This window comes from Corvus cornix, chromosome 2 (assembly GCF_000738735.6).
Source record: "Corvus cornix cornix isolate S_Up_H32 chromosome 2, ASM73873v5, whole genome shotgun sequence".
Classification (NCBI taxonomy): domain Eukaryota; kingdom Metazoa; phylum Chordata; class Aves; order Passeriformes; family Corvidae; genus Corvus; species Corvus cornix.
In genome coordinates, this window is record NC_046333.1 from 65,761,624 (window position 1) to 65,777,954 (window position 16,331).

Below are 16,331 nucleotides of genomic sequence, written 5' to 3' on the forward strand. Positions count from 1 at the left end.
CTTAATTTGAGGTTTAGCAAGCGTTGGTCCTCTCAGCTTGTGCATCCCATGGCAGCTACTGTGCTGCAGAGCCACCCAGCAGAGTACTCCATGTCTTGCAGTAATAGACAGTTAAACAAACCCTGATGATGAGTCCAGGGTTTGTTCTAGGCTAAGACAAAACAAGCAAGGAGTGAAGCAATGGTGATGTCTCCTCCCCACCACTGACAGGAGGTGCAATGCTAGCTCCTCCAAATGCCTTCTGCTCCCTGCCTCACACACAGAGTGACAGAAGAGGAACACATGCTGCTTCTGTCTTTCATTTTTGATATATTGAATATCTCAGGTGCTAGGGAATTAAGGAAAAGTGTTGCAGTATCTACATCAGGTACAGAAGTTTGCACAGTCATGGAGCTGCTGCTACAGCCTCACACAGTGCATAAAAACATCCTTGATGCTAGGAGTGCACAAAGGCTGAGGAAAAGGAACTGGTGATTTTCATTCATAAGCATGAATCCTAATCCCAAAGTGATGGCAGCTTGTGCAGATGTACTTGTCATAGCTTCAGACCTTTTTCCAGTGGGGTCCTGAGCCCCTCCAAGGATGGAGGCTGCCCAGCCTCCCTGGACAGCCTGTTCCTGTTCTCAGTTTAATGTCCTTGGAGTCAAAAGGCTGCAGTTCCACATCCTACAGTGAGATTTCAGCTCTTTGGATAAGGTGTGTAGAAGTCTTTAGGAGCAAATAAGCAGAAAGGCATCCAGTGAGTTGTCTAAGCAAGTCAAACTGACTTCAGTGGAAAGTCTGACTTGCTTGGAAATCCCATTAGAGAGAGCACCATGTCCTTTGCATGCCCCATCCTGGTCAGGGTTTTGGTGAGTGACTGAACAGAACTGAAACTTTTCTTCCTTGTTTATACTGATTCAGAAAGGCATCCTCAATTCAGAAATAATTTAATATTTTTTTATTTTTATTTTTTTTTTTTTGCTTTGCCATATTTATGGAAGACAAGGAGGTACAGATACCGGAGCCCAAGCTCCCTCAGTGGAGGTGCACCACAGCTGCTGAACTGAATCACTGCTGTTACTGTTGTGCAGGGAAATCTAACCTTCCTTAACATCCTTCCTACCAGCCACCCCCTCCAGTTTTTCATCTTCCCCTATCTTTTACTGTTATTTCAAAGTAACACCAATACAGTAAGCCCTCACTGGTTTTGATGCACTTCTCCAGCTTGGCTGCCAGAAATCATTGCTTCATCTCTTCTGCAGTGATTAACTGTATTGTTAATCAATTTCTACCAAAAAAAAGGAGACTGATGAGGCAGGTGTTGCACCCAAAAGTCAGTCACACAGTGAAAACAGATTAATTTACTCACAGAAAAGCACAACCTGGAGTAGCATTCGTGAAAACAAAACAAAATTTAAAAAAAACCCTTAAATAACATCTGGACAGAAATCTGTGATGTTTTTCTGGATTCTTACTTAAACAGGTAATATAACTCATAATATATCTGTATACCCATAAAATATCTGTGTTTCTTCAGGTTCAGAGTGCAACATGCTGTTATATCCATAAGCTTCAAACTGCCAAGCTCATTGCTTCTGCTGTTGGGTGATATTTTGCTATTTGCCTCTAGAGCCTGAACAGTGAAATATAATGTTGTTGGCACCCCGGGCTACTTAAAATATTCCAAAAAAATGGTGAGCATGCCTTTATTTTATTTGGGATTTTTCAGTTTGGGAAATACGCAGTTTTTTAGACCAAGGAAGGGATGCGCTGGTCCCAGACCTCTCTTAAGTCGCTAGACCTTCCTAAGACTCCCTCTTTAGAAGAATTACTGGCTCTGAAATACTTCTGTCTTCAGCTGCCACCATGACAGCAAGATAGCAAAGCCCTCTTCTCCCCTCTTCAAAATACTAAACAGAATTTCTTCTCTGGAGGTAAACTTTTGGTGCCTTTCTGCAGGAATCTGCATCATTAGGTGTTGGCAGCTATAACAGCAGAATGAGCTGACTGAGGCAGATCCTGTCTGTTCAGAACCTTCCCTGCAGGTTACCAGCCACGCTTCAGGACATCCAGATGTGTTGAGTTGCTGGTACAGAACTGCTGCAGTTTGCAATCCAGTTTGCTAAAAGACCCAAAAGAAATTTGCAATGGTTTCATAAAGTTGGCAGTAAATTGCTGTTATTCAAGAGGTATTCTTTGAGCCATCACTGCTTGCTCAGAAGAAAGGCAGGAGGACAGCACACAGCCTCCCTAGATTCAGGCATCCCGATTTTTACTGCTTTTGTGCAGCTGACTGGGTCACTCCACGGTGCTGTTAACATGCTGCGTGAATACAACCACAATAGCTACAGGAATAAGCATTCATAGTTTTGCTTCCTTGCTTTGTTTTTTAAGACATGATGACTGATACCTGTAACTTTTGTCTTCTGTTTGCAACGCTAAAACATTCTGAAGCTCCCATTTTATTTTTTTTTTTTCTCTGCAGCATGCTTATCTGTTGAGATTTTGTGTCCTTCACAAAGGGTTTGAAGGGAAAATCTGCTCAGATGTTGGATGGCCTCCCTCTAGTGGCTGTTACTGTGGGATAAAAGTAGGGCTGTGATCGAGCAAACCCAAGGTTAAGTGTTTCCATCAACCACTGTATGGAATTAAAGTGAGTAAACTTGGGAAGTCTTATGCCACATCGAAATATGACACAGAGTCGCTGCGTTATTGCTAAAGCTTAGTTACTGCTTTTCCAGTCCTGAAAATACTTACCTTCCCCACTTTGCATCTCTCCCATGAGTGCTTACGCTGGATGATCTAAGGACACTGGCAAACCGAAGTCTGCGTGAAAATAATTTTTTAAAATTTTTTTTCCAGTTCAGTCAGTCAGCCAAGTAAGACAAATATGCAAGCCCCTGTTTTTCAGACATGGACTCCTGTGCCTGAAATCCTATCTGACTTTTCTAACCACGCACACTGATCTAGTAAAAGATCCTGTTTGCTCTTACAAACTTTGTCCCAAGAGATACTTAAAGAACAGGCATGATCTGGGAAATGCAGCATCTTTATTCCAGTAGTTTTCTGTTATTCTCTGTAGTAGATATCGGTGTCTTTGATAAAACCATATCTGTAGGTATAGCCAGCAGTTGTATTCCTGTGTTTAAGATCTTGCTGATTGTGATTCATTACACTTGTCTTTTAGACACAGAAGTGCCAGGAAGGCATGGCTGTGTTTGTATTTTTGTAGAAAGAGGTCACAATGACAGGGTAGCAAGACAAAAATTGGGGCTGGAAAACATCCCATTAGAAATGACAAGAATTAAAAGCTCCTCCAGCTTCAAGAGGAGCTTTGCTCTGGTGTCTCCTTTTGGATCTCTTGTACTTTGGCCTCCAAGTGTTAAGTGGAAGGTGAGATTTGCAGACAGTGTGAGACAGCCCAATCCAAGCTGCATCTACAGAACATCCCCAAAAACCCCGTCTCATGAGTTTATGCTCTGACACAGCAGACATTAAAACTGCTGCTGCTATTCTCTTGGCTGCTTTTAGTGATGTTGTGGGCTGGGTTATTGTTACCTGAAAATACCAGTGGAATTTCCTCTGTCAGTGAAGAGAAACCAATACTTTTACTCACTAGATTTTCCACAAATGAATTCTGAGTGATATTTGTGTATGTCCACTGATTTCAGTGTAGTTATGTCAGTGTGAAATTGCTGTCATTGATGCTGACTGATGTTCTCAGTTTTTTTTTTCTCATCAACACAAATAACTATGTTATGGATTAAGGTTTCTTGAAATAAAATATTTATTGCTAGCACAGGAACAAGAAATGGAGAAAAATGTACATATTACCATGACAACCTCCATGGGTCTCTTTCATATCAACCCATTTCACCACTTCCAGGTCACCACCCCATGATGTATTGGTCATGGATCCTGGGACACCTGAAAGTAGGTAAGAGAAAATCAAGTAGCTAGTCTTTTTAACAGCATTTTGTTTAGGTTTGTGTCCACTCTCTAGGACCTTTCTCCACAGAACTGGGATAAAATACTTCAGAATACACGTTAACAGATGCCTGGCTGATAACCTTGTCAAGTTTCTCCACTGAGAGCAGCTTTCATGACACAGACAAGATGTCAGCCCAGAAGACCTAAAGACTTCATCTGAAAAGTAAAATCCCTCGTCTGCTACAGCCTCAGTATAATACTGCACATGATCATTCATGTAACCTTCCCAACCAACACTGCCCTCCAAGTGCTATTTGAACACTGGCCACTAACACATGATACCTTCACATTAATTGAATGGTAAATACTGGATTTCTGCTTTGGTTTTTGTCATTTGTTTGTTTGTGGGTTGGTTGGTTTAAGGAAAGAGACTAACAGAACAAATTCAAGCATGATATAATTGGAAGGAGTTATTGAAACACAGTTATAGCCTATGATGTTATATAATAATATATATATATATATATATATATATATATATATATATAGATTTAGGCAGATCACAGGACCTATCCAGGATATAAATGGGTAAGAGTTTATCCTCTGCTTGTTATTAATTATTACCTTCTGCTTGTCACTAAAAACATCTTCTACTGGGCCAGGTTTCTCAAAGTCCCATCCAACCTGGTCTTGAACACCTCCAGGGATGGGGTATCCACAGCTCCTCTGGACAACCTGTCCAGTGCCTCACTACCCTCACAGTAAAGAATTTCTTCCATATATCCAATCTAAACCCACCCTGTCTCAGTGTAAAGCCATGCCCCCATGTCTTATCCCTACAGACCCCTGTAAGAAGTCCCTCTCCAGCTCTCTTGCAGGTCCTGTTTAGGTACTGGAAGGATGCTCTAAGGTCAGCCCAGAGCCTTCTCTTCTCCAGGCTGAACAACCCCAGCTCTCTCAGCCTGTCTTCATAGGAGAGGTGCTCCAGCCCTCTGAGCGTCTTTGTAGTCCTCCTCTGGCCTTGCTCCAACAGGTCCATGTCCTTCTTACATTGGGTGCCTCAGAGCTGGGGCATTCCCAGTGGGTTCTCACAAGGGTAGAGTAGAGGGCAGTACCACCTCCCCCAGCCTGCTGGCCACGCTGCTTTGGATGCAGCCCAGGATATGTTTGGCTTTCTGGGCTGCAGCCACACACTGCTGGGTCATGCTGAGCACCCAACACCCCCAAGTCCTTCTCCCCAGGGCTGCTCTCAATCCATTCTCCCCCAGCCTGTATTTGTGCTTGGAATTGCCCTGACCCAGGTGCAGAACCTTGCACTTGGCCTTGTTGAACTCCATGAGGTTCACACAGGCCCCCCTCTCCAGCCTGTCCCGGTTCCTCTGGATTCCATCCCTTCATTCCCACAGTGTATTGACTGCACCACACAGGTCAGTGTGATCAGCAGACTTGCTGAGAGTGCCCTCAATCCCACTGTCCATGTCACTGACTAAGGTGTTAAACAGTGCCAGTGCCAATACCAGCCCCTGAGGAATGCCACTCATAGCAAGTGCCACACCAACTCACACCAAGTGCCACGCCACAAAAACCAACTCATGACTTTGATATCAAATGCAAAAAAGACTGTATGATTCAACTGCAGAACCAGCACAGCGCTTTGCCATAAACAGCAGTGTGGGTCAGCTATAAGCAGAACTTAATGACTTTATTTCTCCCCTTCTGTTTATTGGGTTTATCAAATAAAGCAACATGCTGAAAAGTGTGGTTTTGTCCCAGGGAAAATTCAGAAAAGTATTTCTTTTTCACAGAAAGGATTAAGGTAAAGATAACACTTTATGAGAGAGAAAAAGGGGCAGTGATGGCAGGGGATAAATGCTTTAAATAGCCTGGTATGTGCACTGCCATCCCAAATTAAAAGCCTCTTCATAACAGATGGCAGTAAATGTGGAATGTGGGAAGTTTTGGAAAATGCTGATACAATGTCAAAACAGAAGGGTATCTGACAAAACAGGAATGACCCCAGGACATCCACAAAAATACTGGAAGACAATGCCTCCCAGGAATACAAAACTACTGACTTCATATTATTCACCATCTCCCAAAATGAGCAAACTAGGCATCTTTGCAAGTTAATTATAAGTAGGGTAAAGTGTAGCTCAATACAGGGGAAAAAAAAAAATTATCATATTTTTCTTTAAATAAGTGCTTAAGTGACTGATTTCAGATTCAGAAATTCCCTGGGGTGCTGTTCTTAAAAAGACAGTTTGTCTGAGCAGTGATGCTGCTTATGAAAGCTAAAACAAATTTTGTCATGGGTTGCTCACTCTACGTTTGTTCAGTTCTTAACTCCCATTCCATCAAGGTCAGCGGAGTTTCGTCCCTGAAAACCAGGAACAGAAAAGAGCCCCCTCGTGGGCAACACTGCAGAGCACTGCTCTGGAAACCAGTTTGCTGGCGCCAGGCCTTAAGAACAGCCACCAGCAGCACTGCACTGCTCAGGTGTGGAGACAGCCACAGGAAAGACGGGTCAGCCCCTCTGATGCCTTTAATTTCGTGCCATTTCTTAGCGGTGGAGGTTTGGAGGAAGGAAAAACACTGCTTCAGAGCCTGGACCTCCATGACAGGAGGTCACAACCAACCCCAAAGGCAACATCCCCTCTAAGCCCTTCCCTTCAGTTTTTTTGCCATTACAGTTCCAGTGTGAGCTGTTCTGCATATGTTGGCTCCAAGAGGCAGCCCATTCCCTTTCCTCCTTGCCTCACCCCCACAGATTATGAAGACAAACACACGCAGCTTACACAACATGAGCCACTGCATCCACATTTCTGTAACATGCATGCTTAAACCAACATTGGGCTGGAAATCTTGCAAGCATAAAAGGCTGCCAGATTTGCCTTGACCTTCCAAGTGCCCTACTTGTGATTCCAGGGTCAAACCTAGCTGCCAGCAGGCTAATCTCTACCAGCCCCCTGAAACAGCCTGTGCTTCCCCTTTAGCATTTCCTTACAATTTCTTCACCCTCCTATGCCACCAACTGAGCTAAGATTTTCTCCTGCACTTTACAAGCTGATGCACAGGAGTTTGCTCTTTAGAAATCTGCCTGAACTGTTCCCATCCTTGGGAATATTATTCTGCAAGACATGATTGAAATCAACGGTAACTTTTGCTGGGCACCAGGGCCACATATTTTTGTTTGGGAAACATGCAGGGCTTGAGGTGGGTCACATATAAGTGGGCTGCAGGACACTTACAATCAGTAGGGACATGTCCCCAGTGCTGCCTGCCCCTCAGGCAGGGTGCCTGCCTTGCCAGCAGTGTGCCACATGCCCACTCCAGCACCATGGCCTTCGGAGAGCCCCCTCTGCCCACCACTCACGCCCGTTGTGCCTCAGCAGCACAGCAGTGCCCAGCAGCACCAGTCCCTTCACCCAGCTCCATCACAGTGCCCACACTGCCAGCCTTGGCCCACCTCTGGACCACCAGAACCTCCTGGATGATCCCCTTCCTGAAACCAATGCCACAAACCACCTCCCACAACAGGGAAGGGCAGTCTCCCCACCACCCAAAGTCCAGCCACCAGTGTTTAGGAAGACGGAGAGAAGCTGATGAGCAGTTGTGGTAGGATGAAAATGGTCACCTCTTAACCCTGTACAGCAACAGGAATTTGTCTGACCAGGCACATAAGACAGCATGCAAGAATTATTTGCTCTGAAATTCTGGTTTGTCTGTTTTCTTGTTTGCCTGGCAAGACAATCCCACCTGACTAGGGAAGGGAGGTGGCTGGTAAGATGCAGGGCAGTCCTCAGAAGAAAAGATTTTCTTTCAAGATGAGATTGCAACAAGGGAGAAAAAAAAAAACAACACCCCTCCTTAAAAATGTACAAAGGCTCAATTTCATATTTTGCCACCAGAACTTTTAATTTAATTGGGGTATGCAAATGCAAAAATGTGTGTGTGCAGGGATGAAGGTTTAACTAAAATAAACTCAAGATTGTTGGGCTTCAAAGCAGACCTCAGAACCTGGAAAGAAGGAACTAGAACTCAGGAAAAACCAAGAAGCTTATTTAAAACAAAGTGTTTTGATTTAAGGCAATGCATGTCATTTTCTTGAGCTGTTAGGCTGGTGACAGTCATAAGAGAGCTAAACTGCACCTCCTGTCTTTAAACATCTGATGGATAATAAAGAAAAGGTCTCAGTTCTAGCTTCCTTTGATATGTTTTTGGAGGAAGTTTTTCTGAGCTGTTTCTGACCCATAAACTAATTCTAGTGTATATGGGAAGGTTGCAATCCTGTTTTAGAGGAGCTGAATTCTAGAGGGTGGTTGAGGAAACACTTGCTTCTCCCAGTGGGAGTGAGCTGGACTTGTGGGGACATGCTGGGTGCCAAGGACAGGCAATGGGAGAGCTGCTCTGCAGGAACTTCCAGTGCCCACCCCAGCACCCATTCAGGCATGGTTCTGCCAGCTTCCACCCTGGCCGTGTGCTGGCATCAGGGTTTGTATCTCAACATGTGCAACACAGCTTTAGGTGTGGTCAGATGAGTTTGCTCATAGGTGAAAGGAGGGGAGAGGCTCAGGTGGTCTGACTGGATCTTCCCCCTAAAAAACCCAAGGGCTCTTGGCAATTCAGCATCTGGGAATGTCAAGAAAATTCTCTGTTACTGCTGGACTGATGTTTAGTTGGTTACATGCATGAGTTATCACATATGTTACCTGATGCTGTTATTTAGAAAAAAAAAATAAATCTTCCTTAAATTACTCTCCTCTAATTCTATTCTTCAAGGAGTTGTGCTCTTTGAAGCCTCTTACACCAATGTCTGATAGCTGAAAATATAAAGGAGAACCAAGTGAGGGAGCACTAGCCCATTTAGTAGCTGTGCTTTTTCAAGAAGTCTTATTGAAGATATACCCACCCTTATTCCATCATCACTAAGTGCTGTTTCAGTGAGAAGCACATGACTGGTTGTGAAGAAAGGTATTACTCCTTTGCAATACTTAAACTCCAAAGACTGTGAACTACATATAGACCAAAGCCTGTTTTATCTTCTCAGGTGAACTATAATATCTGAATGGAGGATAGAGGACAAGTAATTTTTCAGAAATACTGCAATTAAGAAGGTGTTTTTTGTGATTGATGCAATGGTATTGCAACACTTTCCCTTGAGCAGGTTTTTCAAAAGAAGATGGTTTTGATGGTGAGATTATGACTTTGTGGGCATAGACTCAAAATCAGTCACAGGAAAATCCCTATTTTTTTAATGCTTTATTCCTATGAGAAGTTCTTGCTCAATCAGGCAGTCTCATTAAAATAATAGAGAATAGGAACAAAAGAATGAGGATTAGTTATATGAGTAATGATGCAGACATAGGTACAAAATACTTCTTTTTCTAGAATGCGGCTTATTCAACCAGCATCACTGTCTGGAATCATATTAAAAAACTTTCTGTGTCTCTGTCTGTCTGACTTTTGAAGGGTGTGGACTAAGCTAAGGAAAATTAACAATGATACCAGGCAGAACAGACCCACATTAGTGTGTATTAGTGTGACGTGTGCGTTGCAGGGAAGGTTGTTCCAAGATCCCGTCTACAAATGACAGTGGGATGGAGAGGTACCAAAATGGTTTTTAATTATTAAGTTGCTGTGGTGAAAAGCTCAGTGCAAGCTAAAGCATCTGAAAAAACCACAGGTCTGTCTGTTCAAGCAAATGGCCATGTGAAAACTTAAAAATAAGGAAATGGCTAATGGGGTAGATTAATATACTAGCGTGCTACTCAGAATTTTCTGGTGTTTCTCTTTCACCTCACACTCACATTCAAGGGATGTGAATGAGGTGTTCCTTGACAGCTAACAGCTCTACTTGGGAAGTAAGGCTACTGCATCAGATAAATTGCAGTGAAGGATAACTCCCATCTCTCCTGAGATCCTACTGGTTTGACTTCAGCATTACCTGCCACTACTGGAGACATACCTGTGGCCATTTTTCTTATTTTTCTGTGTAGCATTCAGCTCCCAACTGAGGAGTTGCCATCAGGATGATGCAGATATACTTTCAAAGTCTAGGAGTGGTTTAACACTCCACCCACAAACAAAACTATCCACCATTTTCACTCCTTTGCAATAATTGACAAAAGTAATGGCTATATTAGCTCCCTTCTTCCTGCCCGGGGAGAGTGAGGTGGGGCTGATTCTTGGAGTTTAGACAGACACAATAAGGAACCGTGTCAAAGCCACTTAGAGTTGTGTTTGGCATACAGCCGGGTGAATCCTTGGAAAAGTAAGCACGAGTTAGAATGCAACACCATCTTCCATTGATTCCCAACTTCTGTGTCAGATTAGCAGCAACAAAACACACTCATTTTTCACACACTGAAACATTCCAGGTTTAGGCTGCTTATGTCCTCAGATGCAAGGAGCTCTGTGGTTCTGTGACCTACCCATCCAGATCAAGAGTGGTCTGGGCTTGTGGGCTTGCACAGGACACTGTGGGCTACCTGCTCTAGTAATCAACTACCTCATAGTCACACTGATGCAGAAGTTTGTCAGGTTTGCAGCAGGCAGTGACTGCATGCTGTGTACCCCATGTCCCTTTTGAGCTGCCACAAGAGCAGCTGCGACATGGTGCTCCTTTCCCACCCCCTTCCCCTGGGACAGATGACCCACGCTCTGGGGAAGAGAGAGAAACCACACATCAGTGTCTTTTCTTGCATGGCAGCTCAGAAGGGCTGCTCCAGCATGGCAGGATGGGCCTGCAGCCTGGTTCAGTAGCCAGGACATACCCGGGCACTCGCACTGGGAAGGGAGTGAATGGGTGATTGCTGTGGCAGCCAGTTGTTACAGGCCAACTTGCAGCTCATAGCCTGAGGGGATTGCTAAGCATTTAGGAGCTCTTGTATTTCGATTGGTAATACTCACTGAATGCTCACTGCCTCAGACGAGCGATCCTGCAGTAGCTTAGTGTGTTCCCACACTCCCCTGCAATATGTGCACCTGAGGAGGCAGGAGTACTGGGATAAGGTTACTGATGCTGGGCTTGGGGTGAGATGGGAAAATCAACATGTCTGGGTGTGAATGTTCTCATGCAGAGGCTTTTTTGTGGTATTCAGGAACAGACCCTGCTATCTCTTACACATATCATCAGGAAAGGAAAGCAATAGGAAAGGAGAACATTGGAAAACTGGTCCCCACAGCAGCAGCAGCTGTTGCACATATCCTATTAAAGCAGGTAAGAGACAATGCCTCTGATACGTTTCCCAGGCTGCTGGTTCTGGTGTCTTTGTAACAGTGCAGAGAGGACAGAGGACAACTTGCCAAGAGGCTGTCAAGAGGGACTCCAGAAAGGGTTTATTTTGGCAACAAAGGGCTTTTAGTGCTCACCCATCTTGTGCACACTCACCCTTAGCAAAGAGAGCAGAGGTGACAGTGGAACCAGACTCTGTTATTCCACAGGTGAACCAGTTCTGAAAAAGCAGTTTAGTCCAGTGCATTAGACCAGGAGTCAGGTGTCAGTGTACCAGCGCTGGCTTTGCCCACGGTCTGCTTTAAGACACTGAGAATATCATTCCACCCTCTTCTGCCTGCTTCTGTGAAAGGAAAATAAAAGCAGTGATCTCCCTTGTAAAAGCGAGTTGGGGTCTCTGAATGAGAGGTGCTGCGATTACTTCTTGTGACCTTTTTTTCCCCACTTGAACAAGGTGCAAATTGCTAGTGACCAGCAGAGGTGTATGTCCATGGGCACACCCCTGCATACCCTGAGGGATTGTTTTCACCCGAGACTGCCTGTGCCCCAAATCATTCATATGCTGTGACTATGCTGCATGAAAATGAGGGCAGGAATTTGGCTTGGAAGAAGTAAGGGGGCTCAACAGCATGGACTGGGGATGCACACGTCTTCCATGGCCATCAGAACCTACTTTCTGCTTTATATGAGCAGAGAGAGGAAGGGTGGCACAGTGGTAACACCGCTGGCCTGGGACATGGCCACTGATCTGCACTGTGATGGTTCGTGCTTCTTGAGAGACCGGGGGAAAGTCATTAAGGGCCAGATACTTCAGACCTACATACCTTGGAAATACTTTCCTTTAATTTCCCCATGCTATCTGAAAGGTGACTTTCAAGAATTTTCTGTCATGCAGGAGTCATGTGGAAGATAAGTGGCCTGAGATAAATACCAAAGATAAGTTAAGGCTGTTACTTGAAAACCAGCTAAATGGGAGTTGAAAGTCTTCAGCCTTTAAGGGGGTAAGAAAAAGTCTTGGTCTTCATTACATGACTCTAGGCAAGAAGCACGCTATTTTAAGATTTGGGAAAAGTCTTTTTTTATCTTTTATCTGAACTGAGATTATCATGGCTGATACTGAAACTACAAATAACTGTTTGGTTTAGTTCTTTCATGGTATGCTATCCATCCAAACTGGTCCTTAAATGACTTCTCTGCTTGCCTGGAAGCCTGCAACTTTTTGTTCCACCAGCTGGACCACTGCCTGACATCATTACCTCCCTTTGATATGCCCGGAAACTTAAAGGGAGTGGCCTGGTCAAAGTTGGACAGGAGTTTTTTGTTAGAGCCTGGAACTGAGTCCTGGGCTAACATCTTATGCATGAGAGGGATGACTCCTCACCCCAGAACTGCTCAGCACTCTTGGATACATTCAGGTGAGTGTTTGACTGAGTGTCATTCTTGTAAGTTTGGATTCAGAATCCTGGGCAACCACAGCCTCTGAGCACATCTGTCAGAGCCACATGATCACTTTTGGACAGGCAATCTAATGTGATGGCAAGGAAAAAAAGGAAGAGGAAAAACCATATCTGCCATGGAAGTGTTGCATCTTTCAGATGCAAAAAGAACAATCACCAAAAAATGTTATGCCCATACTGGAAAACATACAGTGGTAATCATGGAAATAACAATGAAATATGCAGCCTATGTGAGCTACACAGTGCAGTAGAACAAATGTCAACCACCTAAAGCTTTCCGACTGTGGAGAACATATCTGGTCCCAGGTTTATAGCTTCTGAGGCAATGTAGTAAGATAACAGCAACCAGCTTCCTGGAAAAGTGATCTAGCTACAAATAATATATGCTGATGATTACACTATAAATATCTTGATCAATAATCACTTGTGCTTCTTGTGCAGGCCAGTTGTAAAATACAGTTATTGGCAGAGCAAGCACTATAAAGTTATGTGATAATTTGAAAGTTAAAGTAAACATACTCTGCCTCTGTTTACTGCTCCTGTGTTTGTTTCCTGCAAGTTACAGCAGGGAGAAGGTGGAAGGAAAGAAAAAGACAGGAGAGGAAATTTACCTGTGCTTCCATTCGTCATATCCTTGCTTTGGGCTGCTGTGAAGCTCTAGGGAGTCAGGAGCAGTAGAGTCCTACCAGAGGCTTCTAAAAGCAACATGCAGGGGGGTGAAATCCTGTTCATCTTCCAACCCTTTCCCAGTCATGCGAACAAGGTAAAAGTAATGGTAAATACACACAGTAAAGATGAAAATACTGGTCCTGATTCTGCTTCTCTGCACAAATCTTTGACTTTGTCCAATGGAGTTTAGGCAGTAGCTATGAGTACATGGGTTTTTTGCAATTGTTATGGAAGAGATGCTGTGTGTGGTCCCATAGAAAAGTGTGTGAAGACTAGAAGTCGACTCTAGCCTGAATTCAGATTTTCTGGGAGAAATTGACTTCAATGTGTTGAAAAATAAAATTTCCCACAGCAAAATGAACATCTTGTACAAAATTTCTTCGCTACAATGCTATGTAGATTACATATTTTGCATGTTATTACTTCTCTTTTCATCATCTCAGATTTTACAGGTGAATCAGGTGAAGTGTCCAAGGATTTCTGTTTGAACTTAGATCCCTGGACATTTTCCTGCTCAGACATGGAACACTAATGCACATTCTGGACAGCACAGACACCTCGCCCTCAATGCTCAAAAAGGGGCGGTAAGATTATTTGATAGATCAGTCCTATATAACAATTGAAATCTTCATCTAGGTTTTGCCAAAATCAACTTCAGATAATGCTTCTGCATGTGTATGTGAATGTGCACCTATGAAATAGAATCATAAAATGGTTTGGGTTTAAGGAAAAGACCTTAAAGATCTTGTAGTTCTAAACTCCTTTCCATGGGCAGGGACACCTTCCACTAGACCTGTTTGCTCAAAGCCCCATCCAACCTGGCCTTGAACACTTCCAGGGATGGGCCATTCACCACTTCTCTGGGAAGCCTCTTCCTTTGCAACACCGCCACCACAGTAAAGACTTTTTTCCTTATACCTAATCCAAACCTACCCGTTTTAAATTTAAAGCCATTCCCCCCGTCCTATCACTGCATGCTCTTGTAAGAAGTCCCTCTCCAGCTTTTTCCATGTGTGAAATAAGCACGAGTGTGTGTATCTACAGAACAAAAAGTGAAAGCATGCTCACCTGGATCCTGCTGAGCATCACCCAGAAGTGTCCCTCACAGCTGTTGGTGTCCTCGGGCTGTGCCAGCAGATCAAGAACATGCTGGTCCTGCAGCACGAACCCCACAAAGGGCCTGGTGATGGCCATGTATGCAGAGCCAAAATAGATGGTCAAGTTGTGCAGCTGGGGGCATCTTGCGCTCAAATGTTCCACAGCATGAAAGAAAAGGAAGAGTGAAGTTACTCCCTGTGCACATATTTGGTGCAGGTGGTGACGTGGGGAGGTGGCAGCACCCTGGATGTGATGTTCTTGCCCCCAAGGCCCTTCAGCAGCTGGATGACCTCCCTGTTGTTATTCAAAGAGAGATCCTGACCACAGGTGTTGAGTAGGTAGCACCAGGGCATGGCCAAGGCCAAGCAGGTCTCTCGTGCAGTGGAGGTCAGTCCACAGGCAGGAGATGCTGCCCTAGACCACCCGCTTTGCCCAGGAAACAAGGGAGGTGCTGAGAAAGGAGCGCTGCCTGCTGGAAGGGGAATGGCTCTTTGAATGACATCCACATGAACACAGTAGACATTCCAGGGCATGAACAACTCCCTGAAGAAAAGATAGAAGGTCTCAAACTCTTTGTGCAATGTCACGACATAAGCGAGGGTGCAGGCGGCCTCCTCGGCTGAGAGGGCGCAGGCGGTGTGGTGGTTCTGTGGGACGTACTCTGTGCAGTCAGGTTCACTGAATGATATTTTCCTTCAGAAAGGACACTTTGTCTTCAATGAGTGCTTTACAGGCTTCTGCTAAAATAAAACTCATGAGAAGTTCAGCCCCTTAAGAGGTTTTTGTGCTTGCAAAATAACAGCATAGAAAACAAATGGAAGCAAGAACACTGAGAATCAGAGCAGCAAAAAGGCAATATCTGAGTGCTGCTCAGAGGAGCAGTTCGTTGCTCCTCAGAAGAAGAGTCTCTCTTGAAATGCAGTATCAGACACCACCAACAGCTTGTTTTGATGGCTGTGCTTGCTTCCTGCTGGAGGATGCATGGATCCATCTGATGCAGAGTGTGCAGCTGCTGCCCTTACTTTCAATACTAATAGTTGCAGTCATCATTGGTGTGGAAGCAGCATAAGTAAAGAACAACTTGCAGGTGGAAGCTGCTCCACAGCACCCTGAAGTTTAAACAGACATATTGCATAATTACTGTCTTGGCAATGAGCAGCTGGCACATATTTCACAGTGTCCCCAAATTCAATTTATGGGTACATTCTTAACTGCTCCCTCCACACTCTCCCTACATTATCATATAGCTGTTAAAATTTATGTGCCTGCACCCTGTGACAGGAAACCGCATATTTATCTCATACAATTCTATTTTTTTACTTGCAGGATTTATTTTTTAACCTCCCCAGTGTATCAGTCATCACTGCTTCTGAATTGTGAAAGACTTGTAACATGAAATAAATACTACTTCAATATGTCTCAGCGACAATTACACTGCTAGATCAAGCACATATGAGCTATTGTGTCCTTTCTGCTCTTTGATATCCTGGATAAATATAATTTCTAGAGGGCAATTATCAGAAACTCAGTTCAATACATACCATTTTCCAGCCAAAGAATACAGGATGAAGAAGAACCACTCATCCATCTCCCACCTCTATATTTCTGTCTTCACTATTCTTCATTTCTCATGTAAGGCCACCAACACTCACATATAAGAAGCAATAGAAACTTTTTTGCCTCTGTATATCACAGCCATCAGTTTTTTTTCAGCAACATTTTCATTTGCAAATTTGCAATCTGACAAACAGTTTCTGCTAAGAGTCACTGATGGCTTGTGATGAGCTCCAGGCTTACATCCATCACAAGGAACTGAGTTAGCAAAACCTACTATTTAAATGACTTAAACTAACTCTAGGCTTTCTGATGAGACATTTGTATTTCTAAGAGCTGTGTATGCATCTGGTATAACATGCTTATGCAACGAGAGCTTGACATAGCTCTGACTAAAGAAATCCTTG

General features: G+C 44.0%; 1 protein-coding gene across 1 annotated transcript; it reads right to left on the minus strand.

Moving 5' to 3' along the window:
- Positions 1-3,776: 3,776 nt before the first annotated feature.
- Positions 3,777-15,958, minus strand: GCNT2 (glucosaminyl (N-acetyl) transferase 2 (I blood group)). The gene is given in 8 exon segments (XM_039569456.1): positions 3,777-3,909; positions 11,303-11,489; positions 13,215-13,344; positions 14,341-14,561; positions 14,564-14,735; positions 14,737-14,870; positions 14,873-15,063; positions 15,912-15,958. Coding segments are annotated over 6 exon segments (849 nt in total). The 3' UTR covers positions 3,777-3,909; positions 11,303-11,489; positions 13,215-13,260.
- Positions 15,959-16,331: the final 373 nt, after the last annotated feature.